The sequence below is a fragment of the Choloepus didactylus genome, chromosome 18 (genome assembly GCF_015220235.1).
Source record: "Choloepus didactylus isolate mChoDid1 chromosome 18, mChoDid1.pri, whole genome shotgun sequence".
NCBI lineage: Eukaryota > Metazoa > Chordata > Mammalia > Pilosa > Megalonychidae > Choloepus > Choloepus didactylus.
Genome location: NC_051324.1, coordinates 51,469,219 through 51,495,980, shown reverse-complemented (window position 1 = coordinate 51,495,980; position 26,762 = coordinate 51,469,219). Strand labels below are relative to the sequence as shown.

Sequence of the window (26,762 nt, the reverse complement as noted above, 5' to 3'; positions counted from 1 at the left end):
ACCTCTGATGGAAGGGCAGGTGGAGAGAGCAGAAGGTGATCTCTCCTGTCCTGGGGAGTAAGAGGTGCTGTTCATTTGGGCCTCATCTCCTTTGATATCTCCGCAGGTTGGCAAGGCCAAAGGCTTCCTCAAGAACTTTCTGATCGAGCCCTTCGTCCCTCATAGTCAGGTATGTGGGTGGTGGCTCCAAGGTGGGTCTTTTCCCTCCTGGAGCTTTGTGGTTTTTGACCCTAAAACAATGAAAAGAAAAATCAAGCTGATGGAAAAAAATGAAAAGGACCAGAGTCCGCGAGGTTGCTGTGGAGCAGGGAGTCAGACAAAGAAAGGGACTTAGTTTGCAGCAGGGGGAAGTTAGGGCTGGTAACAGAGGGGACTTCCGATTGCTGGGATGAGGAAGACTTGAAAGCAGCACCCCCTGCCCACTCCCCATCCCCACCCCCAAGATCAGGTCACACTGGCTCAGTCTAGACCATCAGCCAGTGTGTAGTAGCCTCTTCTCTTCCCAAGGGAAAGATACGTTGAACTGTGTCTGCTGGGTTAGTGTTTTCTAATGGGTTTTGGAAATGAGACCACAGGGGTTGGGCTCCTCTCTAGGGGTGAGGTGGTCCCATCTTCCCCAGTTCTCTGCCCCTCACCCACTTAATGCTGTCTTCACCCGCAAGGCAGAGGAGTTCTATGTCTGCATCTATGCTGCCCGAGATGGGGACTACATCCTATTCCACCATGAGGGTGGGATGGACGTGGGCGATGTGGACGCTAAAGCCCAGAAACTGCTCGTTGGTGTGGACAAGAAGCTGAATCCTGAGGACATTAAGAAACACCTGTTGGTCCATGCCCCTGAGGACAAGAAAGAGTTGAGTGAGAGGGATGGTAGGGAGGTGGCAGTGGGGCAGATGGGAAGACCAATAGGTCCTTTGCACAGACCTGAGAAAGCAAACTGGGCTCCCTGTCTGGAAATCCACCCTCTGGGTACTGTGGTGGGAGGCGGGGAGAGCAGGCGGCAGGGTCAGCCTCTTGGTCCGTCCAAAGGAGGAGAGCTGGGGGGCGGGGGGGAGGCTGGCTTCGAATCAGCTGAAATATGCCCATCAGCCTCCCTCACCTCCTTGCCCCTGTCTGTCTGGCGCCTCCTCCTTTAGTTCCAGGCCTGACAGCTTCCTTTCCGCCTCAGATGGCTGAAGAGTGATGTCCAGGAGCAGGGTTTGGCTGAGGAAAGGGAGGGGCCGGCATGGTCTGGTGTCGGGACATGGAGCTGACAGGGGCAGTGAGAGATTGCTGCGGGGGTGGTGGTGGTGCTGCTGCGCTGCTCCCTGATGGATTGACTGACCATTCCTCCCTCTCCCGTCTAGAATTCTGGCCAGTTTTATCTCCGGCCTCTTCAATTTCTATGAAGATTTGTACTTCACCTACCTGGAGATTAACCCCCTTGGTAACTCGCTTTGCTGGGATGGAATGGGACAAGGGTTGTTGTGCCGGTTTGGATATATTATGTCCCTCAAAGGTCATGTTCTTGATGCAATCTTGTGAGGGCAGATAGTAATCTTTTGATTGAGTGTTCCCATGGAGATGTGACTCAATCAACTGTGGGCGAGACCTTTGATTAAATTATTTCCCTGGAGATAAAGACCCTGCCTGTTCAGGGTAGGTCTTTATGAAATCACTTGAGTCCTGTAAGAGAGCTCACAGACAGAAGGAGCTTAGAGCAAGCTGTATTAGTTTGGGTTCCCTAGGGAAACAGAACCAACAGGAGATATCTGTAAATATGAGATTTTATAAAAATGTCTCACAAAACTGTAGGGATGCATGAATCCACATTCTGTAGGGCAGGCAGCAAGCTGGCAATTCCAATGAAGGTTTTCGATGAACTCCCCAGGAGAGGCTGGCTGGATGAAGAAGTGAGTTCTCTCTTCTCCCTTAAAAGTCTTCAACTGATTGGGTTAAATCCAGCTGATTAAATTATCTCATTGCAGAAGTCACTCCCTTCCTGATGTAATCAGCCACATGCAATGAATTGACTGAAGATTTAATAAACCAGCCTTCTGGTTTATTAAAGCCACAAATGTCCTTGCAGTAACAGGCCAGTGCCTGCTTGACTAGACACCTGGGTACCATCACTTAGCCAAGTTGCCACATAAACCTAACCATCACAGTCATTTATAACAGAGTCCTGGTAGCTATCACAACCCTGGCCTTGCCCTTCAGAGACCTAGACCCCAGTGGACCTTGGCACTTACCAGGGCCATGCAGACAGGTATGCCTGTATGGAGGGATCTCCAAGCTCATTAAGTGCAGGCTCCTGTTTCTGAGCTCTCAGAAGACAATAATTATCCCTTTTTTTTTTTTAACCAATTCCAGCTTCTTTCTTTGGTCTTGAATTGTTCCGTGATGGGGAAGTTCTGTTTTTTTATTTTGTTTTGTTTTAATTATTTTATTGAGATATATTCGCATACCTTACAATCATCCCCAGTGTACAATCATTTGTTCATGGTACCATCATATGGTTGTGCATGCATCATGAAAATCAATTTTTGAACATTTTCATTACTCCAAAAACAAAATAAATAAATAAAAATAAGGACAAAAATACAAATAAAAACACCCAAAACATCCCATCCTCCCTATTAATCATTTAGTTTTTTTGTTGCCATTTTTCTACCCATCTGTCCATATACTGGATAAAGGGAGTGTGAGCCACCAAGGTTTTCACAATGGACACAGTCACACCGTGTAAGCTTCATAGTTATACAATTCTATGAATCAAGAATCAAGGCTACTGGGTTGCAGTTCAACAGACTTGGGTATTTCCTTCTAGCCATTCTAATACACTAAAAACTAAAAAGGGATATCTTTACAACGCATAAGAATAACCTCCAGAATGACCCCTTGACTCCATTTGAAGTCTCACAGCCACTGAAACTTTATTTTGTTTCATTTCTCTTCCCCCTTTTGGTCAAGAAGGCATTCTCAATCCCACAATGCTGGGTCGAGACTCATCCCTGGGAGTCATGTCCCGCGTTGCCAGGGAGATTTACACCCCTGAGAGTCGTGTCCCATGTAGTGGGGAGGGCAGTGAGTTCACTTGCTGAGTGAACAAAAGAGGTTCTCTGGGAGAGACTCTTAGGCACAATTATAGGTAGGCTTAGCCTCTCCTTTGCAGTAACGAGGAAAGTTCTGGTTTTGATCTGAATGTGTGCTCTGTTGCTGTTCCTGCGAATGGGTTAGGCTGTCCTACCAGGCCAGGGAGTTGGCTGCCTCTGCCCTGACCCTTCAGACTCTTCTTTCCCCTTGGGGCCCTCAAACCCACCCACCCCCAGTCCAGCACACTGTGCCTGCCGGAGAAGGTGGTCAGTCATTGACATCTGATGTTGGGAAGAACTTGGTCCAACCTGCTCAGGCTGTGAAGGAGACAGGCCTGGTGGAGCAAAGAAGGTGTGGGTTAAAGAGGTGCAGGGTGGTTCTGTTCAGGACTTCTCAGAGCAGAGTCCAGGAAGCTGAGAAATCAAATCAGATTCCAGCTGAGGACATAGCCACCCTAATGGACCAGATGGTTCTGTGCTAACTTAATTAGCTAAATGGCCCTGGGGGGAAAGGAAGATGGATGTCCAGTGAGGTGGTGGCAGTAAATGAATCCTGCTGGCTGAGGGCCCAGTGAGCCCCACAGTTCCCATTCCACCCGACACGGAGGCTTCCCCCAGCTGGTTCCCAGGAAGTCCAGATGTGCACCCAGGAGCTGTCCTGGCACAACATGTACTTTAAGCAGTTTTTTTAAATGACAGGGTCACGGATAGGTAAATGGTTAGTTATTTAAAACAAGGAGTGTAGAGTTTTATAAAGATGTTAAAAAATTGCCATGGCAGCCAATACAGATTTCCTGGTCATGTTACCTTTAGATCAGGGAGAGATGAATCCATCTCATAGGATTTGTGTTCTCCTTTACTGGGGGAAGCTGTGTCTCCATTAGAGCCATTCTGGTTTCTTGTAGAGCCAAGGAAGTCCATGTGTGGGATCCCACAGGACTGGTGTTTGGGAGGAGTCTGATGGCAAGAGGGTTTGGGATTGATGGTCGCCTCTGTGTGGAGCTGGTGTCTGATTGCCTCTTCTTCTCTCCCAGTCGTGACCGAGGATGGTGTCTATATTCTTGACTTGGCTGCCAAGGTGGATGCCACGGCCGACTACATCTGCAAAATGAAGTGGGGTGATATAGAGTTTCCTCCCCCCTTCGGGCGTGAGGCTTATCCTGAGGTAGGGCTGGTTTCGGGGGCAGGGGGAGATGGTCTGGGGTAAGGGTGATTAATCTGAAATGAGCATTTGGCTCCCCTTGTGGGCTGTGTATTTGGCAGACAGAGGAAGGACAAGAACCATTTAATTTTCTAAAACCCCCGTGGAATGGGGTGGGAGTCAGCCAAGCCTCTGAATCCCAGCCAGAAATCCTTTTAGACATCTCTCTCAATCAACCTCCCTGGGTTTTTAACTTGATTTGTTGCTTCATGATAATTCTGAGTGGTTCCTCCTAATCCTACCCGGAAGGTAGTTTTCACTGGCTACTTGCTGAGAATTTTAATTGCATCCCTTCCTCTGAGGGGTCCTCTCCCAGCATCAAGCCTTCCGTGAAGTAACCCAGGCCAAGGGGAGAGGCTGGGTATGGGGGGAATGGCTGAGATGAGCTCAGCAGGCAGAGACTGGGAGTGGGGGTGAGGGGGGGCAGAGTAGAAGCAGAGTGATGGGGAGCTCAGGACTTGGGCAGAGGGCCACGAACTGGCAGCCAGAGAGAAAGGAGTTGGGAGGTCTGTCCCCAGGCAGTGGCTGTGGCTGTGGATGGTTGTACTTGAAGACACCATCTTGTTTTTCTCAGGCACAGGGGGACTTGCATAATCTCTTCACCCTCCACTCCCTTAAGGCAATTGAGTGACTCTTCACGTGCCTCCAGGGAAAGGGGAGGGTCTCTGGGTTCTGGAACCTGGTGAAGCAGGTAACCCAAGGGCCCACTTGTTGGTCTTTGGTCTCTAGGAAGCCTACATTGCAGACCTGGATGCCAAAAGTGGGGCAAGTCTGAAGCTGACCTTGCTGAACCCCAAGGGGAGGATCTGGACCATGGTGGCTGGGGGTGGTGCCTCTGTCGTGTACAGGTGACTGAAGGGGGCTACTGACGGGACACCACCAGGCCCACCCAGGGGTGTGGGGTCCGACACGTGATGGGGTCTGTCTGTCATCTGTGTGGCCCTGGTCATGCCTCACCTCGGAGGGCCTCTGGTTTCCCACTGAGATGTGGAGCAGGAACTTGTGAGGCACACAGTTGCCGAGATATCCCAGAAGGACCAGTGCTGCTCTGGTGAGGGCCAGCCCTGCACACAGTGTCTCCTGCAGCCTTTATTTGCTTCAAAAAGAAGTTCTTTGTGTTAATTTTAAGTCTTAAGCAAAGATACAACAAATACAGAAAGTGAAATTCCCTGGATATTTCCCCACTCCTTTTCCCAAGTCTGTCACTGTATGTACTTCCAAGCGTTTTAATGCCTCTATAGTTATTTTCATATTTTTTGCTTTGTAGAAATATGGGATCATATTTTATCCCATATTCTATATATCATATTCCATACACTTTGCAATATAATTAACTTTTTTTTCTCCCCACTTAAAGTACAGTAGGTGTCTGTCTGTTTCTGGACACATAACCTGTGTGTATGCTTTCCTTGGACTGCCCACAGTTTTAACTTCCATATTGGGCAGCCTGGCAGGGACTCCTGAGTAGGCTGTTTTCCTTGTCTTAGTGTCAGGGAGGCATTCCATATTCCTTTCACCTGCCATTACCTGGACCGGAGCCCCACATGGCACAGGGTTGGCAGAGTGCATCGACCAGATGAGTCTCCCCTGGCCCAGTTCACCTGCAAGTGTGGCTTCATGGGGCTTGAGGGCTGGAGGTCCAAGAGAGAACTCTCTCAGGTTGTCTTCAGCGCTGTGGGGGGAATCTGCATGACCTCCCAGGCACAGGCTGCCACCCTTTTCCCCGGAGAGTCAGAGCCAGCACTGATTTTGGTGTCTTCCTGGCAGCGACACCATCTGCGATCTTGGGGGTGTCAACGAGCTGGCGAACTATGGGGAGTACTCAGGCGCCCCCAGCGAGCAGCAGACCTATGACTATGCCAAGACGATTCTGTCCCTCATGACACGTGAGAAGCACCCAGATGGTGAGAGACGCCCTCCCCCAGCCTGGTGCAGTGGGAACAACTTTGTATGAGGCATTGCTGAGGTCGTGGTCCTGGGCCTTTGCACCCTCGGGGTAGCCGTTTAACTTCTGTACCTCGGTATCCTTGACTGCCTGGTAGTCAGTGACAACATCTATTTGAAGTTGGGAGAGGCAGCTCTGAAAGGGCAAGGAGGTGATGTGTGCATAAATAAAACCCTATAAGCAGGTGAAAGGAGTAGGAGGCAGTGGCATACTCTCTGATTGTTACAGATTAGTTCTAGTAGCACCTGCCCAGGATTCCATGTATACTAATTCCCATTCCCTTGAACCAGGATGAGATTCTGGGCAGAGACATCCAGAAACCAAGCTGGATTTCTGGATGCCCAATAGGATTGACATAGCAATTCTGTGGGTTTGCGTGAAGCATCTGCTGAGTGGCCCAGATGTGGAGAGCTGAGTGGTTAAGGCTGAACAGGCAGCATCAGCCCCTGCCTCTACTGAAACCTCCTCAGAGTTGGAGGTCCCTTGCTCAGAGGAGAGAACTCCTTCAGTTGGGTTTCTGCTAAGATGCTCAAGTCTACCTTTCTAACCATTTTTTAATTTCTCTTCTTACTCCAAACCTAGGCAAGATCCTTATCATCGGAGGCAGCATCGCAAACTTCACCAATGTAGCCGCCACATTTAAGGTAAGCAGCTGTAGTGGAACGGTGCAGTTTTGGGGGAAAGCAGGTTTGGGGAAGGGATCTGGTGAGCAAGGATTGAGACAGAGGCAAGTTCCCAAGAATTCCGCAGTCCAGGGACATCTCTTGGCCCAGGGTTTCCTGTTGGGCATGCAGAAGATGCTGGGGCGGGAAATCTGGATCTGAAGCTGTGTGTCCTGTGTGTCTGTGGGCAGGTAGCTGGCACTCACTGGACTGTAATTTTCCCACCTGAAGCATGGGGAGAAGGTGAATGTCTGCCTTCTCCCTTTTCAGGAGCAAGTTTTAGAGAACTGGCTCAACTTACCCTGCTTTCCAAAGCCCTGTTGTAAGACTCCTTGGGTCTCTGCAACTCCCAGTCTTTGTCATCTCTCCAACATCAGCCCCTTCTCCAAAAGGTCAGAATGGGAAGTGTTAGCTGACCTGGAGCTCCTGCTCATCCAGTCAGGTTCCCTCAGCCCAGATCCCTGTGTACGGGTCACAGCGTAGGCACATGGTTTAAAGGAAATGTCGATAAGGGTGACAGAGCCCACGTGTCGGGAGAGTTGTTCCCGTCTGGGTGGCCTCCCCAGGAGCCTGTTATTCCATACGCTCAGGTGCTCAGTGGGGCTATTCAGAAGAATGTGCCAACTTCTGGTGGTTCTGTGTAAGTTTTGTGAATAATGAATAAATGTCAACCTTGAACATCTGAGCTCTCAGGAAGTGGAGGACCAGGTCTCATCAGTCCTGCCTAAAACAGGGTCTCCCTAACTGGACCTGATTCAGCAGACAAATCTGAAACAGAATCTTGGTGGCTTTGTTTTAATTTCTAAGCAATCCTACAGTAAAAGGCATAGGGGCCGTTGATAGAGGCAGTTACTTCTGGAGCAGGAACAGTGTATGGAACCTCATGTGAAGTGCTTTGGGTGACAGAAGTGAGACTCCTGGCTCAGTAAACAAGCCCTCTGCCTGGGGAGACAAAGCCAGTGCACACCTTTTCATTCTCCCATTTTTCAAAGTTGATATCCATTGCCAGGGCTGTTCTTCTAAATCACTTGAAAAAGCATTTGTACGACCTTGACATTTAGGAAGACTATGTCCTGATACCTCTGAAAACCTTTGCGTAGAACCCCAGCATAGATTTTTTTTCCTCAAAATTTCAGTAAGCGGTAAGAAGGAGGACTGCAGACTCTTGGAGCAGCAACGTTTCAAGCACTCTCATGCCCTAGGCCTTTGGGTTGCTTTTGCATGGTCCAGGCCACACTGGTAAGGTTCTTGATTGCCAGGACCTGCCGTGCTTCGTAGCACTTGCTACATATGTCCTGGCACATTTGTTTATCACGGCTTAAGTCATTGCTTTATGGCTGTCTTGTTTTTGGTCACGTGTCTGTGTTGGCCCTTTGTGCTTCCAGGGTATCGTGAGAGCGATCCGGGATTACCAGGGCCCCCTAAAGGAGCACGAGGTCACGATCTTTGTACGGAGAGGTGGTCCCAACTACCAGGAGGGCTTACGGGTGATGGGAGAAGTCGGTAAGATGGGGATCTTTTCTCTCCCTCCCACTCCAAGGGTTGGGTGGTCCAGCTTTGATTCCTGAAAGAGTCAGTCCTGGAACTCCTCGTGCTCTCCACTCCACTTTCTGGCTATGCAGCTTTGAGGTAACAAGCTGGGGCTTTCTTCCACTTTCATATTCTGTGCCTCTTCCATTCTCTGCCTTCTCATGACACAGAGCCGGCCGCTTGCCTGTCCCAAACCTAAGAATGTGCAGTCCCCGTTGCCAAGGGCAGTTAGGTATGGAGCAGGGGTTCCTGTGACGTGTCAGAGTGGTGACAGAAATAAGATGCTCTTGTTGAGTAAGCAGGCCCTCTGATGGGACAGACAGCCTTTCTTGCCCTCCCATTTTTCCAAGTGTGGTATCCATGGCAAACACTAAACCCCTCTAAGTCACTTGGAGTGATTGCACTCATTCCTCCAAAACTGAGTATCCGCTGTGGGCCAGACCCAGGGATGCCACAGTGAGATTATCAAGATGTGCCCTCATGGTTGGGACATTAAACAAGTAAACACATGACAAAGATGCTGTCAAATAGGGATGGTATGAAGGCAGCAAGGGTGGCATGAAGACGGGTGGCTGGCAAAGGTCAGCAAAGGCCTTTCTCAGGAGGTGACACTTGAGCTGAGCTGAGTGACGAGGGATCCGGCTGATGAAGACCTGGGTAAGAGAGCTCCTGGAAGACGGAAGAGCTGGGGCAGAGCCCTGGGGAAAGGAGCTCAGGGTGTTCAGGAGCAGAAGGGCCAGGGAGGCTGGAGCTCAGGGAATGTAGGCGCTGGGGCTCGGTGGGTGGAGAGGCAAGACCGGGCTGCAAACAGGCGTGTGGATTCTCACAGTGCTTTTGGTCACTTGGGGCTCGCCAGTAGAGCTGTTTCTTGCTCTTACCAGCAGGTGATCTGGTGGTGAAAATATGACAGCTCATGTATCCTGGATAATTGGCTTTACACAGAAAGTATCAGACATTGGGCAAAGCTGTAAAGGGACCTTTGCAAAATTATGTGGCCCAGGCACTTATTTGAAGACTTGAATGATGGATTCTTTTCCTTCCCTCCCAGGAAAGACCACTGGGATCCCCATCCATGTCTTTGGCACTGAGACACACATGACAGCCATTGTGGGCATGGCTCTGGGCCACCGGCCCATCCCCAATCAGCCACCCACAGCTGCCCACACAGCAAACTTTCTCCTCAATGCCAGCGGGAGCACATCGGTAGGTGCCAACCTTCCTCTCCCCTTAAAGGGATCTTCTGGTCTTTTCCGCCATTCTCCTAACCATCCAGAACGCAATGCCCCTCCTCTGTACCTGGCCATTTGGGGGCATTGGGGAAATACAGAGGAAAATTAGTACATGGTCAATTTCTGGATCTCTCAGCCAATTTTTTTCCTGCCCAGTCAAGGTAGTATAAGGGGAAGAGTGAGGGTTTTAAAATCAGACATGAGTTCCATCCTGGCTCTTGTTGCTTACCTGCTGAGAGCCTCAGTTTGCTCATCTATAACATGGGGACAATATTCATTCCTGTCTCAGAGGGTTTTTATAATTGTGTTTTTGGAAGCAGCCTGTAAAGAACAGTGCTGTACATAATTATTATTGCCTGATTTTTTGGGAGCCCTAAGGACCGATGGCTTTTTTCCCCAGCTGCTGCCTGTAATTCTAACTCTCCCTCCTTGCCCACCCACAGACTCCAGCCCCTAGCAGGACGGCGTCTTTTTCTGAGACCAGGGCTGATGAGGTGACACCTGCGAAGAAGGCCAAGCCTACCATGCCTCAAGGTAACTCCCGGAAGTCTCCAGCACATTGCAGGAATGGCTCCGCGATGCCCTCCCTGTCCCCTTCCCTTTCCGGGTCCTGTTTGGGTCAGCAGAAGTGGATGGAAAGTTGTTGGAGCTTTGCTGTGAGAGTGGGCTTGGGCATGGGGTGGATGAGATAAGGTACCCTGTGGGCTCTCCTGATGCTGAGGACTCATGCCGCCCCTGGGCTCACCTCACTCCCCCTTCTTTTCCTCTACCCTCTTCCTCCCTGTGGGGCTGGGGAACTGGGCAGGGAAGCTGTGGAGGAGATGGGCTACGGAAATACCAGGAAGTGGAAAGGTGTCCCAGACTCTGCTCCTAAGGGGAGGGCAGGAGCCCGGCTCAGGACAAGAGCCAACTCTTACAGTGGTGGCTCCTGTCCCAAGCTCCGTCATCTGGGGGCTCCTACAAAACGTTCCCTCCCCTGTGAGCCCACCATAAGAAAGCATGTCATCTACCAGCCCATCTCTACTTTACCTAATTTGTTTCTCCATCATCTGATCATCAGAGACACAATACCTGCCAGTCAGCCCTTAGGACCAGCATCAGCTAACTGGGCTGGGCTGGTGCAGCTTGCCTAGCTTCTTCCTGCCACGTACAGAGTTGGCTTAAGGCATTTTGTGAAATAGTGACACTATCTCCGGGGACTCAAGATCAGAAGCTGCTGCCCTGAGAGTCCCAGATCAGCAGCTTTGTCAATCAGCAGCTTTGTCTGTAGCACGGAATGACAGTTCCAACCCCCATGCTGGTCCTGTCATCTTATCATGCTTTGTGGGGACAAAAGTGATTGGCAGTAAGAGGGTGGGGCAGGGGCAGCCAGAGAGCCCAGACAAGAGTGGAAGTCACCCCGCTGTCCCTCCAGAGGTTGCTCTGGCCTGGGGAGTTGGGGCAGCTCTGGTGTTCTGTACACCCTCCCTTGCCCTCCCTCTGCTGCCTGTGGTTTTCTGCCCCATCCTGCATCTGCTCTTCTGATTGATGCTTTCACCTGTTTGGTTGGCATCACTCCTCCCATCTTTTGTGGAACAGATGAGAGATGGTGAGGGCGTCAGTCCTGAGAGGCTTGTCCACGGGATCCTTCCCTACTCCCCCCTCCCTCCAAAGCCTCTGGCCCTCAGCGGTCACTCAGTTGCCTTGGTCATTTTCTTTGACAGATTCAGTCCCAAGTCCAAGACCCCTGCAAGGTAGGACACCCCACTCCCTCCCAGTTCCATGTGGGGCTTTGTCAGCAGCTTGTAATTTTATCAGGTGCTTTGTTTCCCCCTCCCCTGGTGGGTGGCAGTGTTGTCTGGTATATTTTCTGTCCCTGCCTCGGTGTGGCCTCCCCCCAAGTCTTAGTCTTCACTCTTCCACCCTCCCCACCCCCTGCGTAGTACATGCTGCCACTGCTGTCCTCACTGTGTGACCGCCTCTGGCTTCCAGCTTAGGGGGGGGATGTGGATTGCACAGGGAGTGAGAGCCAGGCCCTCGGCTCTGGAGAGTGGAGTGGCACATCAGGAGCAAGCATTGTCCTGGGAAGGAGGGAGCCATCAAACCTGGAGAGAGCAGTGGGTGTCTGTTCCTGCTGGTGTGGAAGAGGGTAGCCACGCATCACCCCCATTCTTGTTTACTTCTGTCATGACACCCTTGTCTCTTCCTGCCTCATCCTTACCCCTGCCAACTTCATCCCAGTGCTCCTAACAGTGGGGACAAGTTTAGATTTCTCCAGGCTTTTGGTGAAGAGGAGGTTAGCTAGATAGAGAACTAGAAACCTGGGAGGGTGTACAGTACATCCTTAGCCCAGGTTATTGGAAGGCATCTGGTCTTTGTCTGGTGTGTGATGTCATAGTTTACAATGTTCCTTTTTCTGTGCACACACACTCACCTATTAACCTAGGTGAATAGATTTATCTGTTTAAAATATCAGGACTTCCATTTAATTTTTTGACAGTAACATTTGCAGGGGTGGGGACAGCCTTCTGATGACCTCTGACCCCTGGCAAGGGGAAGAGAAGGTGTGATTCATCAGGGTGGCCAAAATCACACTGGAAAGGCCAGGAATGGCAGCCCTCTGACTGACCTGCTGTTAATCTCTACATTTTCTGCCTCTGGGTAGTTCCCTTCTTATTTAAAAGACTGGACCAGAGCTTGAGCCGTGGGTGGATGGGGACAGAATCTAGTTTACAGAGTGTTCTCCTGCCCCAGGGGGGAGGATGAGGAAGAAGGGGCTCCAGTCTTGTTATTAGTCTCTAAGCTGTGCTGAGAAGTAGGAGAGGAAAGAGGAGGGAGGTCAGGGAGAGGACAGATTGTGCTGGGGGGGTCTTAGACTCCAGAGCAGAGGTTCTCTCAGGGGCCTCCCTGCTGCTCACAGGACAGGGAATTGTTCCCTTCTGCTTTGGGTTTTCTGTGCTTGAGGAACTGAGTACTTTTCATTCCTGCCTTTCCTTAGTCTCTTCCATGCTTGTGGAGAGTCCAGGCTTTGTCCTCCTGCTCGCTGAAGCTTCTGGGAAAAAACATGTGCATCCCATCCACAATTGGTGTGGGCTCCCCTGAGAAAGGGAGTGGAACAGTCACGCTGACTTATATTCTTCCTTCTCAGTTCACAGTCAAGCTGCAGCTTAAGTTTTGAAATCCTGGCTCTGATGCTAGATGACCTAGGATCCATCATTTGGCATCTCTGGGCTTCAGTTTCCTGGGATGGAAAGTGAGGGAACTGGATTAGGTGGTTCCCTTGTTCTGTGATCTCCTGAATCCTTGGAACTCAAATGGGTCCAGGTGACAGTAAATCCTAGGTATTTGCAAAATCAGGAGGTTTCTGTCATCAGAGGCTTATGGCTGTTGGAAGAGGCAGGCCTTTATAGGGATGAGAATCCTACATAGCTAGGGAAAATAATCTCTTAAATTTATTTAATCAGACCTTGAACCAAGTCTGACTTTGGACAGTTAACCAAGTCTTTGCTGGTGTAGTGGGTTAATTAATAAGAGACACCACTGAGCTAGATGCATTGATCTCTCTGGGGGAGCTGAGAGCCTCCCCTGAGGGCTGCTTGACTCCTCCAGAGGGGGAGTCACCTGCCAGTAGGGAGGTGAGGGGGCATTTCCCTTCAGGCTGAAGAATGTACTTGTTCCAGCTGCTTTTGTCCTTCCTTTGCCCTTCATCCCTTTCCCACCTGCTGGGGGGGGCCTGTCCAAGAGCATTGTCAGGAGCAGGAGAGAGCCTCCTGGGAAGAGGGAGAAGACGAGGAGAATGGGAGAGAAGTTTGGGAGGCCCTGGACTCCTTCCTGTGCCAGAGCCCGGCCAGAAGCTGTTAGAGATAAAGCTGCCCTGTTGTGCTCAGCCCCAGCTACAGCAAACCTTTGGACCTACACTGACCTAGGATTCAAGAGAATTCAACACTGACCAGGGCTGGTTCATGTCCAGATTTATAAGGAGACGAGGATTGTTGGAGAGTTGTTTTGACGTCTTGGAGGCCACCAAATTTAGGAGAGCTTACTTTAATTTTTCCAGTGGCTTTAAAAATAGTTTCTCTGTACTCCGTTTGCATATAAGCAAGGAGGCTGATTGCACATCTTTTCTGAGAAATTAAGCAGGTCCTGCAGGAATTATCCTTGGCATCTTGGCTGAGGGGCTGTTCTCCATATCCCCGTCCTTTCTCTGTTCGTTGCCAGCCAGTCAGGGGCCTCTTTGTTCTTTTTACTCTGTCTGCCACCTCTTTCCAGAAGAAATTCCCCAAGCTCTCAGAATTCTATCCCCTTGACATTCCTTTGCAGTTTTGATGTGCCACATCCCTGGACTTGGGCTGGAGGGGTCTGGCAGGCAGCCCCTGCCCCTGTAGGGTTCCCTGGGGTGTGTATTCCGGGTGCACTCTCTGTGTCTTTGCCCACCAGGAAAGAGTGCCACCCTCTTCAGCAGCCACACCAAGGCCATCGTGTGGGGCATGCAGACCCGGGCCGTGCAAGGCATGCTGGACTTTGACTACGTCTGTTCCCGGGACGAGCCCTCGGTGGCCGCTATGGTTTACCCTTTCACGTGAGTCATACCACAGTAGGAAGGCCTGAGATAGAGGGTGAGTGGGCTTCCTCTTGTAGTTTTCTGCCTCTGCCAGGACAAAGGTTAGGGAACCAGATAGTTTATCCTCTTTGCTGGGAAAGGGTCTGTCCTGCTCCGAGACTGGGGAATGTTCCTGGGGGATCTTTTTCCATCAGATGGAAGTTCTTGAAGGGCAGAGACCCTCCTCTTCTACCTTCAGGGTGAAGTTCCTCCCCTTGGCTCCCTCCTTCCCAACTCTGCAAGAAAGAGGGGAAACCTTCCGGCTCTGACACCTGAGGGTTTCCTAACCCTTCCTCCCCTTTCTCACAGTGGGGACCACAAGCAGAAGTTTTACTGGGGTCATAAGGAGATCTTGATCCCTGTCTTCAAGAATATGGCTGATGCCATGAAGAAGCACCCAGAAGTTGATGTGTTGATCAACTTTGCCTCTCTCCGCTCTGCTTACGACAGTACCGTCGAGACCATGAACTATGCTCAGGCAGGTTGCCGGGCCCTGGGGAGAGGGGAGGCAGGGGGAAGCTCCACGAACGGTGCCCGTAGTCACCTGGGGCAAATGCCTGGGATTTGGGGCTAGCCGGTTGTTTGGGTGAAAGTGGTTAGAGACACTTGCAGGGCAGTCACCACTGGCAGGACAGGTCTGGGCAGCAGCTGTTCATGGACTGGAAATGGTCCAAGGTCTCTGCCCCTACCGGTCCTCTCTGTGCTGGATTAAATGACCAAGACTGGCTTAAAAAACAGAATCGAAAGCACTTTCTTCTTACAAAAACATCTCATATTTATTATAGAAACATTTAAAAGTACTGATGAGTAAAAAGAAAGAAAGAAATACCTCAGTTCCCATAACCAGCAACACGACAGCTAACATTCGGATATATCCTTATCCACATTTGGATTTGAACAAATGGGATGATATTGGATGTAGTTACTTTATAATCCACTCTCCTCAGTTACTCTTTCCACATCAATGAATGTTTATCGGCAGCATTATTTCTACCATTTCAAGTATTGTGATGAGCGTCCTTGGGTTAACATCTGCCTGTAACCTTCACGGTGTCCCTCGGGGACATCGGTAGTCATCCGAATGTGCGGATTTAAGAGCCTTTGATCCATTCTGACCAGCTGCCCTCCAGGAAGTTGTTTTGCTGTGAGCTCCCATTGGTAGTTTGAGTGCTGCTTCCCCATACCCTTGCCAACATTCAGTGTTAGGATTTTAAAAACATAGATATTTGTCAAATTGATAGACATTCTCTTTAATTTAAATATATTTGATTCTTAACAAAGAAGAGCATTTTAAAGTATTTATTGGCTGCTTGTATTCTATGATTTGCCCCCTCCCTTTTTTCAATGGGGGTGTTTGTCTTTTTTGTTGTTGTTAATGATTTGGAAGAACCCTTACTAAAGGAGGATATTGACTCTCTTACTCAAATTTACTGTCTCCTATCCCAGACTGGCTTATTTTGGTCTATGACTGGAGAATAGAAATTTGTTTTGGTATCTAGATGAGGTGAAAAAGAAAGCACACCTGCTTAAAACAAGCTACTCTTTCAGTCTGGAGCACAGGTTGGCAAACTACCGCCCAACAACCAAATCTAGCTCACAGCTGGTTTTTGTAAGTGAAGTTTTATTGGAACACAGCCATGTCATTCATGTACATATTGTCCATATTGCTTTCTTGCTACAAAGGTAGGGTGTATTAGTTGCCGCAGAGACCACAGGACCTACGAGGCCTAAAATATTTGCTATTTGGCTCTTTAGAGAAAACGTTTGCTGGCCCCGCGTCTAGAGGGAATACGGGTGGCTCTTAGGTATTTCCCACCTACCTCCATGCCCCTCTGTCCTCCCCTGGACCACTCTCGGCCTGAGTGTGGAAGCAACTCATTTCTCTCACATACTGGCCTTGTCCTGTGGGGACACAGAGTCAGCGATTCAAAGGGTACAGTGGAGAAAGCCACAGATAGCTGCATTATGGGCAGGTACAAAGACAGGTACGGAACAGGTGGGTCTCAGTCATGGGTTTGCTTGTAGCAAGTATTTGGGATCATTTGCTCCTGCTTGGTTCCTGAATCACTGGTGTTAACTAATGGAAATCACTTTTTAGGAGAGGGTTGGCATGATCAGGGTAGAACTAGGAAAGGCCTCTGGCAAGAAGGAGGCACACACTGTTAATATACTTTGATCTAAGAGTCTGGAAGGGGGCACAGAGGGGTTGGGGCCCTCATTGCCCCTCTGAGGTGAAAAGTTAAGGGGAAGGAACTTCTCTCATCCCCTAGATCCGGACCATTGCCATCATAGCTGAAGGCATCCCTGAGGCCCTCACGAGGAAGCTGATCAAGAAGGCGGACCAGAAGGGAGTGACCATCATTGGACCTGCCACTGTGAGCGTGTGCCCCGCCCCCCCCCCCCGCCCCCAGAAAGCCCTTGTTGAAGTTGGAGGCTGTTTTACGAAGTTCCAGGCCCTCAGGAAGCTCACTTACTGCCTCTTCAGTCTCACTCCTAGTCGAAAAGGTTTAGGGAATACCTCATGAAAGTCCGTCCATTTCCAGTTAGTTAATTTTTAAAGGGCTCTCTCCTCAGTCTGTCACCTTTATGGTTTAAAGGGACTAGTGAAAAGATATTTATTATTATTATTATTATTAGTGTTTTTCTACCCTTCTACAACCATAGCAGAGTCTTTGATTATTCCTTTAATTACAAACCAAAGGAAAAGCTACCCGGAAGCCTTATTTTTTGGCCTAAAGGACTTCAGATGAGAAGAAATTGCTCTCTGAATATATTTTTTTGTTCCTTGATTTTACTTAGTTGTGTCTAAAAATTTGTCTGAAGCTAAGATGTTTGAACTAAGCAAGAGACCTTTCACCTCAAGAGGCATGGGGTGATTTTTAACAGAGGAGCACACCTGTGTTCCAGGCTAGTGAACTTTCCTGAGTATGTGGCCCCTTTGGAGCACGGGAAGTGAGTGACCCAACTCTGAGTGTGCATATCTGAATCTGCAATAGTGAGTTGTGCTTTACAAGTAAGGCTTTCGTTTTTCCTGTAATGTCTTTTGAGGGAGAGAAGAGATTCTTCTTAAGCAGGAAACTCAGTGGGCAGGTTAGTTCTCTTGGCCATTTTCTTCCCAGCCTGGCCAGAGTGGACTGGGCAGGTAACACCTGGGTTTTGTGATCCCCTGAGCTCTGTGGTTGGTCAGGAACTTGCTCTCCCCACCTCCCTCCCTGACTGCTGTTTTGGCCCCTACAGGTTGGGGGCATCAAGCCCGGGTGCTTTAAGATTGGGAATACGGGTGGAATGCTGGACAACATCCTGGCCTCCAAGCTGTACCGCCCTGGCAGCGTGGCCTATGTCTCGCGTTCTGGAGGCATGTCCAACGAGCTCAACAATATCATCTCCCGGACCACAGATGGTGTCTATGAGGGCGTGGCCATTGGCGGGGACAGGTGATCGCGGGCAGTGGGCTGCAAGGGGGGCTCCTGTGCTGAGGGATGGGTAGCAGCTGGCCGGGAGCTGGGATGCTGGCTCCTCTGATCTCGGCTCACTGCTGCTTAGTTCCAGCCCCAAGGCATCTCTAACTTGTCACAGGACTGACATGCGCATAAGATCAGAAAATAAGCCGAAGGTGTCTTTCAAAGGTGTTTGGGCTTTGGGGGTAATTCTGTCTGTTGTCTGAGGTGCAGCCATAGGGAGGCAGCAGTGCAGTGGGTAAGCAGGGCCAACTCTGAAATCTGACCAAGGGATTCAAATCCCCGTTTCCCAGTTATCAATTGGGGTGTTCTGGGCAGATTACTTAGCCTCCCTAGACCTCCATCATCCTCACATTAAAAATGGGTAAAATAATAGCACCCATCTGATGGGATTGTTGGGAGGATTCCTGAGATGATGTATATACAGTGCCTAACACAAGGCCTGGCATTGAAGAAGTGCTCAGAGGGTTCATTGTAATTAGTAGAAGTATTCTTATTTTTTTTGTTAGTGGGAACAAAGATCAGTAGGTCATTGTTAGAGTAGTATTTTAGGGTAAATGCCTGGCACTCATTAAGTTCATAGTGACTGTTAACCATTGTGATTGTTTCTTACTACTTCTTTTGCTGCTTAGTTCAGAGGCCAAAAGCCGTTGGGAAACTGAGTCACCTTGTCAATCTCCCTAGCTTCACCAGATCATTTCAGAGGGCATGTCTGGGTTATCTGGTGAGGAAGAAAGGTCTCTCGCCAAGGTTTTCAGTGGTGTAGCCTGGGAACCAAGTCCGCAGTTGCTCCCTGATGAAAGGTCCTGGTTAGATAAATCTGGAAAATGCTGTTGTTATACCTGTGTCCTTGGATTTATAATGCTTGTGAGCGTACCAAAGGCACGTGAAAATTTGCAGAGATACCAGTTTGGCCTTCAGCAATCTTTTTGCAAACTTAGGCAGTAGTAGAAAATAGGGGGAAAAAAAACCGTAGAACTTCTAGCAGCAACCTGCCATCTTTGGTGGTCACTGGGACATAGCTTGGCATATTGTATTAACTCTCTTATTTTGTAAGAGGCTCAGGTGGACAGTTCTGGCTTGGGGTCTGTTGTGAGGTTGCAGTCAGATGTCAGCAGGGCTGCAGCCAGCTGTGGGTGTGACTGGGGCCAGAGGTGGCTCAGTCACGTGGCTGGCAAGTTGGTTCTCGGCAGCGTGGTCTTCTGCAGGCTGCTTGAGTGTCCGCAGAATGTGGTCCCCAGACTGAGCTCTTCAAGAGAGAGAGTGCCAGGCAGAAGCTATTCTTTTTATAACCTAGCCTTAGAAGTTAATGTCATACAGTAATTTCTGCCACATTTTGTTTGTTAGTTGAAAATCACTAAGTCTGGCCCATTTTTAGGGTCTACCATTTTCAGAGAGTTTGTGGGCATATTTTAAAACCACTACATATATGCTCTCCAGGGCATCACTTACTGCCAGGCAGACCTCTGTCTTATTTTGTGCCCAGTCTTCTCTTATGTAGGTTAAAAAACCTCCTCTTCCATTACTTCCATTGAGCTCCATTTGCTGCCTCTGCCCCCATTGTCCCTAAGGCATGTCTGGCCCTCACTGGGCATCCACATCTGCAGGGTTCCTAGCATGTGTGTGCTTCCCCTACCTGTGTGCACACCTCACCTAAGCCTTGTCCTGATCCCATATGTGCCCCCTCTCTGGACAGGTACCCTGGTTCAACGTTTATGGACCATGTCTTACGTTATCAGGACACTCCAGGAGTCAAAATGATTGTGGTTCTTGGAGAGGTAAGTTTAAAAACAAACAAACAAAAAAAAATGCACACACATACACAAAAACAACTTTTTTTTTTCTGATTGTAAAAATAATGCATGATCTCAATTTTTAAAAAAAAGATTCAAGCATTTTGGTTAGCTATAACTTAAAGTGGCCCATCCTGGTAATCCCACCCCCTGGGCTCTGGGGCCTAGAGATTGTCACTGTTAACACTGTTGTATATGTGCCTGAAAAAGGAGTTCTTACCTCCTGGTGGCATGAGACACAGCTCCAATAAAGGAGAAGCTTTGCACTGGCTGGCCGTGGTCTCTACCATGTGGCTAGATAGAGTAAAGAGTGCAATTTTTTTTTTTAAGTTGAAAGAGACTTATAATCTCATTCCTTGTTCATACCTCTGTGCAGGTCTGTTCCTAAATGTCAAATAAGGGAGGGGGCGTCCCAGGGACTTTCCCTAGGAGACCTGCTATCCCTTTAGAAGTCTTCCTTGTATACAGTCTGAATCTTCCAGGCTGAAACCTAAACTCCCTTTCTGCTATTTGGCCAAAGCTCCTGCCCCTTTATTTTCTAGCCAAATAGTAACTCACAGGACACTTGGTGACTTTAGGCCCTGTGCAATTTGGGGCTATTTTTCCTGATATCAGTAAATTTGGCTGGCACTGCTACTCTTGGAACAATTCAGAATGGGCTTTGCTAACTTGTGGGCTTTTTCTTGTTCCCTGTTCTTTGGCAGATAGGGGGCACTGAGGAATATAAGATCTGCCGGGGCATCAAGGAGGGCCGCATCACCAAGCCGGTGGTCTGCTGGTGCATTGGGACCTGCGCCACCATGTTCTCCTCCGAGGTACGGCCCGCACTGCTTGCTTCTTGCGGTGTCGGTAGACCAAGTGGAGGGGGCATTGGGGGTGAACTGGGTTGTCCTCTTACTAAGCACTAGTTCCTTCAGTGAATGTTTATGACTTGCTTGGTTGATTCAAAGTCCAGCCATGGCCCGACTCTCTAGGAGCTTATATCTGGTTGGAGGAGACAAACTTACGGGCAGATTGAGACCAGACCAAGGCTCCAAGACCCTTTAGAGGCCAGAAACAGTGCTGTGGGGACCTGGAGTCAGGGAGCAACCGATTGTCTGGAATAGTTGAGAAGGTGATGCTTCAACTGCATCTTAAGGGATGATGAGGAGTTGGCTGAGTGAAAGGGAGGTCAAGGAGGAAAGGCAGGGGACCAGTAAATGGTTACTTCAGAGCCAGACAGGGGCATGTTGAGAAGTTCTGTGTGGAGAGAGGTTATAGAAGGAAAGGGGCTTGTTACTGGTGTTAATTATTGTTAAAATGGTAAAATGTACGTGACACATAAAGTGCCCGGCACTTTATGTAAATATAAAATATAAACACTGTCTGAGCCTGTATTGGGTTTCTGCTGGGCTATTATAAGCCAGATCTCAGCTCCTGCACTCCAACTTAGAGAATCCTCTGTCTTGAAGATGGCTCATCCAGGGATGGATGACGAAACCAAGGGAAACAGACACTTGTAACCCACATCAGTTCATCAACAGCCACTGAGCAGCCTGTTAATCTGAGGCCTTGTCCTAAGTGTAAGGTGTATAAAAAGATGAAACTTGGCTTTCAAGGCTTCTTTCAACAATAATCCCTTATGCTTAAACTTTTAATTTTCCTACCATAAGCCTTTGTCACCCTATTCTTTCCCCCTAGAATGCTTCGCCTCCCCTTCAGGTTCCTGACTACCTCCAGGGGGCAATATTCATCTGATTGTCAAATGCACACCCCCTTTGTACCAGCAATTCCATTTCTACAGAGGTATCCTATGAATATGCATGCAAAAATGTTTCCAAGTTTATGTACAAGGATAATCTCAGCACCATTGTAGTGGCAAAAACTAGAGACAACCTGAATGCCCAAAAGGAGGGGACTATGTAATTGTGGCCCATCTGTCTATTGGTGTCACAGGCACCCAGAAAATGAGGCAGAGCTTGATACATTGATCAAGAAAGAGTTTAAGATGTATTAAGTGTAAGAAAGAGCAGGTTTATGATACATTCCCTTTTGTGTATGTATAAACTATATGTGTGTGAATGTGCGTGTGCGTGTGTTTTCCAAGTAAAGGAGAAGGGGAGGGTCAAAGAATCCCTCACAGTTGAGCTGTACTTGCACAGGCTTTGGAATCAGATATTGGAGGATCTGTACTTCAGTTTCCTAAGCTCTAAAATGGGATGATACAAGGTTATTGTGCGAATTTAACTAGAAAGTAAATGTAAAGGGTCTGGCATGTATAGGTCTTAGTAACTGTTTATTTCCGTTCTTCAGCGCACTTATTCCACGAAGCTGTCCCTGATTTCTATTTCTTCTTCACCAGCCCCCACAGCCAAAAATGATTCCTCCCTCCTCCTCCTCCATTATGTTGCCCTTAACCGTCTTTGCATTAGCAGCCCCTCTCTCTGACCACCATGCTGGGGACACCTCCAAGAGGGCAAGCACCTTGCTCCTCTGTTCTTGGTCAAGCACACATCACCCCAGGGGTAGAGCAGGTCCTCAAGAGATGATTGGTTTGTTGTTTAAATTAATTTTTAAAACTCTTTTAATAAACTTTCAAACATGCACTAAAGTAAAATAGTACATGGTGATTGCCAGTGAATAGATGGTTTTTGAATTCTTCAACAGGTCACAGTCCTTGATTTTGCCGAACTTGCAGTCTGTAGAGAGATAAGATAGGAATATGATGGAATCTCTGCTCACTGGAAGCCAGGAAAACTGAATTAAGGACTGGGGAGTTGGGATAGGGACAAGTGGGTATTGTGAAGGTCGCCTTCTTCAAAAGAATAGTCCACAAAACACTGGTCCTGTAGAGGTGGTCCTCGAAACAAAACACAAAACAAACCAAACAGAAAAACAAGCTCTGTAAATTAGGAAAATGCTATATTATCTGACTCCCTCTTAGAAATTTTGGTTTTTAGTTTTGAGAACACTCAGAGATAAACTTCGTTGAACCCTCCATTTTCTCAGTTTGAGTACAGAATCTCTTCTTCTTCCTACCCCATCCACCCATGTGTATTAGGTCTTCCAAGAATGCGTTGGGAACTGGTGCTTTATGGCATCTTTAAGACATGTTTTCAGGCTTCCTTAACCAGAGCAGGGCTTCCTAATCTTTTCACCATTAAAGGCCCCTTTCATTATATTTAGTGATAAAGAGCACAGGCTCTGAGGCCAGTTTGCCTGGGTTCAAATGCCACCACATATTAGCTTTGTGACCTTGAGCAAGTTACTTTACCCCTTTGTGCTTCCCTGTTCTTATTTATAGGAAACAATCATCGTTATTGGAAAGATTAAATGAGTAAAGCTCTTAGAAAAGTTCCTGGACGTAGGAAGTGTTATAAATGGGTTAGATTTGATTATCATTACCCACCCTGCCCCAAGTCTGTGTCTTTTTGGGCTTTGATGCCCGATGTTGCATTAGGTTAATTCATTTTCCCCATTGCTTGATTAAAGACACAGTTGCTACTCTGCTTTTCTAATGGGTTTTCTCTTTCCTCTTGCTCAGTCCCTATAGCCAGTCAATCCCCATATCCAATCATCAGGTTTATATTTCACCTCAGTGCTTGCTCAGGTGGAAGAGGGCCATCACTGCTTGGCTCTAGGGGAGTGTAGCCATGTTGGAATATGGGCCTGGTGATGCAAAACCTTCTTTTGAAAGAAAGTTGGAATTTGTATTCTTAAATGAAAACTTCTGGTTGTTTTATTTTAAATATTGGTGCATATTTTATAAAAGGTATGTATGGGACAATCAGTCAGATCATATCTATGAGTTCAACTTACCCTAAGGCTGCCAGTTTCTTTCATGTCACTCAGAACCAACCCCTGCCCCCATGTCCCTCACAACTACCCCAGGGGAAATTGAATGTAACTCGGTATTCTAAGAGGTTAATTCTAGAGTTGAGCTGCCAGGCTTTGTATCCTGACTCTAAAACACACTAATTGTGTGACCTTAACTAAGCTCCTGAACTTCTGTGTGCCTTGGTTTCCTCATCTTTAAGATAGGATTCATTCATCATACCTATTTAGTGAACTTGTTGAGGCTTGAAAGAGTGCCTCATGTGGCACACTTACCACAGTGCTGGCCTGTAATCAGTGTTGACATTTCTCAGGATCTTTTGTGTGTTCTCTCCTAGGGGATTAACAAGCCCAGTAAAGCTGCTCTCCTTTGCCTTCCAGGTACAGTTTGGTCACGCTGGAGCTTGTGCCAACCAGGCTTCTGAAACTGCAGTAGCCAAGAACCAGGCTTTGAAGGAGGCAGGAGTATTTGTACCCCAGAGTTTCGATGAGCTTGGAGAAATCATCCAGTAAGTGGACCTTGGGAAAGATGCCACCTTCCCTCTCCCTTTCCAAGTCCCTCCTGAGGACAGCAGCCTCTCCAGCCTAGGGGCGTCTCATATTCCTGGACCCTCGCAGGCAGCCAGTACAGCCATGTAGATGGTCTCAAATCACTTCTCTGTCTTCAGCTTTTGTTTTGTTTTGTTTTGTTTTGTTTGTAGAAGCAGTAACTTTCTCTTGCCCAATTACAAGCTGTTCAAGCTGGTATTGAGATGTGTCCAGTTCCTGCGCACTTGGTTGAGAGTTGAGAGTTGGTGGCCACAAATGAGAGACAGGCATAGAAACATTTAGAGGGTGTCACCTCTACTTGATTGATGAATTGGATATCCTATTGGCCCTCCCTGCTTCTACCTCTTAAACCTGCCTGGGATGCTCCCCTTCTGTCCTTCCCTGGACTCCAGATTCTTCTTTTTATAAAGCCCTATTCAGAGATGTGGGGGAATGGAGGCAGACTTGACCAGTACTTGTTTTCATTTAGCCCTTGGGAATCCAACTGGTAAGAATAGGCCATTGATAGTAGCAGGTGCAGAGTTGAAAAAAGTGAAAGTGTTTGGGGACCAGAGGGGAGTTCTTGATACTGATCAAAAGCAGTGGGTTTTCTGTCTGATTGATGTGCTCAGATGACCAATTCCTGAGACTTTGGGGTTTCAAAGAGGAAAGAGTTTATTGCTAGGCACAAAGCAGAAGATTAGACAGCCTATCAGCCTAAAAATCTGTCTCCCCAAACTGCAGTAATTCTGATAGTTTTGTAGTATCAAAAGATGGTTAGGTTGTAGGATAATGAATACAGTTGCTCAAGATGAGGTTAGAGATGATCTAATTATTGAGCATGCACAGATTGATTACATGCTTAGTCATAGACTATATGTAAGAAAATGGCAGCCTTAATATGATTATGGGCGTGATTTTTAGTATTATAATGAGGTAGAGGTCACTTAAAGGTTAAAATTTAAGGTGCTGCGCATGTCAGGCAGGCCAGTTTTGCTTAGATCCAGCTCCGTCTATCAAGATAGCTTTGGCATCAGGGTGGGTTAGTTCTGGGCTGACTCAAGGCCCTTCATTAATAACCGTTAGGGGCTGTTTTTAGTGATTGTAAGACTGACGTTGAAAAGCAGGATAAGGGCATACAAGTGAGGGTCAGTCACAAGGTTTTTAGAATCACAAGATAAAGGCTATGTAGTTATACAGTTGTAAATGATCAAGGCAGCTGGATTATAGTTCATTTATTTCAGGTATTTCCCTCTGACTATTCTAAAATACTAGGAAGTAAAAAGAAATATCTATATAATGATTCAGTAATCATAATCATTTCTTAAATCCTGACTTCACAGTTAATTCCTGAGATGACTCAGAAGAGTCCAAAATAATAAAATCTTTGTGAATGTCTTTTTTCCTGCCCTTAACCCCACCTCCCAGGTCTGTGTATGAGGATCTTGTGTTCAAAGGTGTCATTGTACCTGCTCAGGAGGTGCCACCCCCAACAGTGCCAATGGACTACTCCTGGGCCAGGGTAGGTGCCTTGTATGTCCCTGCAGTGAGGCGGGGGAGATTTGGGGTGGTATGGGGGGGAGCCAGATACCTAAGGCTTTTGAATTTATTTGCCCCAAACCCCTAAGAAACAGGCCTTCCCTGCTAATTAGAGCAATCACGTCTGTCACCATGCTCCAAACCACAGCCCTAGGTAGGCTTCTTCGGGGGCATTAGAAGAAACCCTGATGGTTGACTCTGGATTCCAGCCCCTCCTTGTATGCTAGAGTCGGCTTGTGAGGTGGTCTTCTCTGGCCCACGGGTAAAACAAATGCAGGGCTCAAGAGGGCCAGGGGCAGCCTGTGTTTCCCGTGGCTGTGTTGTCTGACTTGGAGACAAAGGGGCCTGGGGACAGGTCACCTCTAGAGGTGCTCTGCATTTGCTAAAGGATTTCAGGGCTGAAGTTGCGAGTCTACTCTGCCTAATTGTCCAAAGGGCATATGATAGATGAAGGGCTAATTTCCTTTAATATACAAGGACTCTTAGAAACAATTTCAAAAAGATCAATAACCCATTTTATAAAAGGGAAGGAAAAGTTCTTTTAACATGAAAAGATGCTTCACCTGTTTTCTCCTATCAGATCATCAAAGAAAAAAATTCTAGGATAAAATGTTGTGTTTTTAAGAGTGTGAGGAAACTGGTGCTTTCAGTCATTGTTGGTGGGAGTGAAAATGGCACAATCTTTCTGGAAGGGCACTTAGGCAAGATCTATCAAATTTTTAAATGCTTTTGCTTATGGCCCAGCAATTTCATATATAGAAATCTACTCCAGAGAGATGCATGCGTATGTACATGTAGATATATGTCCAAAAATATTTTTTTAGTTAGTGGGGAAATGGCCACATTGTGGTATTGTCATGTGATGGGATGCTACATAGCAGTTAAAGGAATGAACTAGATCTATGTGTACCAGTGTTTATAGAGCTCAAATTCATTGAGTTAACAAAACACATTATGGGACTGTATGTGTTTTATAATACATTATTATGAAAAATGAAACATGTCTGTGTATGTTTGTATATAAATAAAAGTAGGGCAAGGAAGGTCCAAAAGCCCACTAAACTAACACTAAGGAATAAGATCAAGATTTGGTTGGAGACCAAAGGGGGCATAGCTCTATCCGTAATGTTTTAAATTTTTAAAAAGGAGAACGCATTCATTTTACTTCTGTAATTAAAAAAACAACCTTTTTTTGGAGCATTCATGGAGTATGAAGAAGGGGTTGGATAGCATCACTTAAGTTGGCTAAGTTGTATGTGAAGTGTTTAAAAGATTTCCCTTGGATTTACAAACTGACTCTTAGCCATGCAGTTTTTGGCTGGTTACTTAGCTTTGTAAGCCTTGCTTCCTCTGTTAACCTTGTGGGTTAAATGAATAGATGGACATAGACTGCCGACCGCTGCCTGATACA

General features: G+C 47.7%; 1 protein-coding gene across 5 annotated transcripts in view; it reads left to right on the top strand.

Moving 5' to 3' along the window:
* The window catches only part of ACLY (ATP citrate lyase), a 42,448-nt gene that overhangs the window by 7,535 nt on the left and 8,151 nt on the right, over window positions 1-26,762 (top strand). For 3 of the 5 annotated variants that reach the window (XM_037809134.1, XM_037809135.1, XM_037809137.1), the window contains 19 exons: window positions 107-169; window positions 663-853; window positions 1,347-1,426; window positions 4,109-4,239; window positions 5,005-5,123; window positions 6,043-6,179; window positions 6,803-6,864; window positions 8,268-8,385; window positions 9,461-9,615; window positions 10,085-10,175; window positions 11,345-11,374; window positions 14,058-14,199; window positions 14,530-14,698; window positions 16,491-16,595; window positions 17,458-17,654; window positions 19,375-19,456; window positions 20,176-20,286; window positions 23,666-23,793; window positions 25,241-25,334. In XM_037809134.1, the coding sequence (XP_037665062.1) occupies window positions 107-169; window positions 663-853; window positions 1,347-1,426; window positions 4,109-4,239; window positions 5,005-5,123; window positions 6,043-6,179; window positions 6,803-6,864; window positions 8,268-8,385; window positions 9,461-9,615; window positions 10,085-10,175; window positions 11,345-11,374; window positions 14,058-14,199; window positions 14,530-14,698; window positions 16,491-16,595; window positions 17,458-17,654; window positions 19,375-19,456; window positions 20,176-20,286; window positions 23,666-23,793; window positions 25,241-25,334 (2,205 nt within the window). The remainder of the gene's footprint in view (window positions 1-106; window positions 170-662; window positions 854-1,346; window positions 1,427-4,108; window positions 4,240-5,004; window positions 5,124-6,042; window positions 6,180-6,802; window positions 6,865-8,267; window positions 8,386-9,460; window positions 9,616-10,084; window positions 10,176-11,344; window positions 11,375-14,057; window positions 14,200-14,529; window positions 14,699-16,490; window positions 16,596-17,457; window positions 17,655-19,374; window positions 19,457-20,175; window positions 20,287-23,665; window positions 23,794-25,240; window positions 25,335-26,762) is intronic. The other 2 variants (XM_037809136.1, XM_037809138.1) reach the window with 1 other exon arrangement.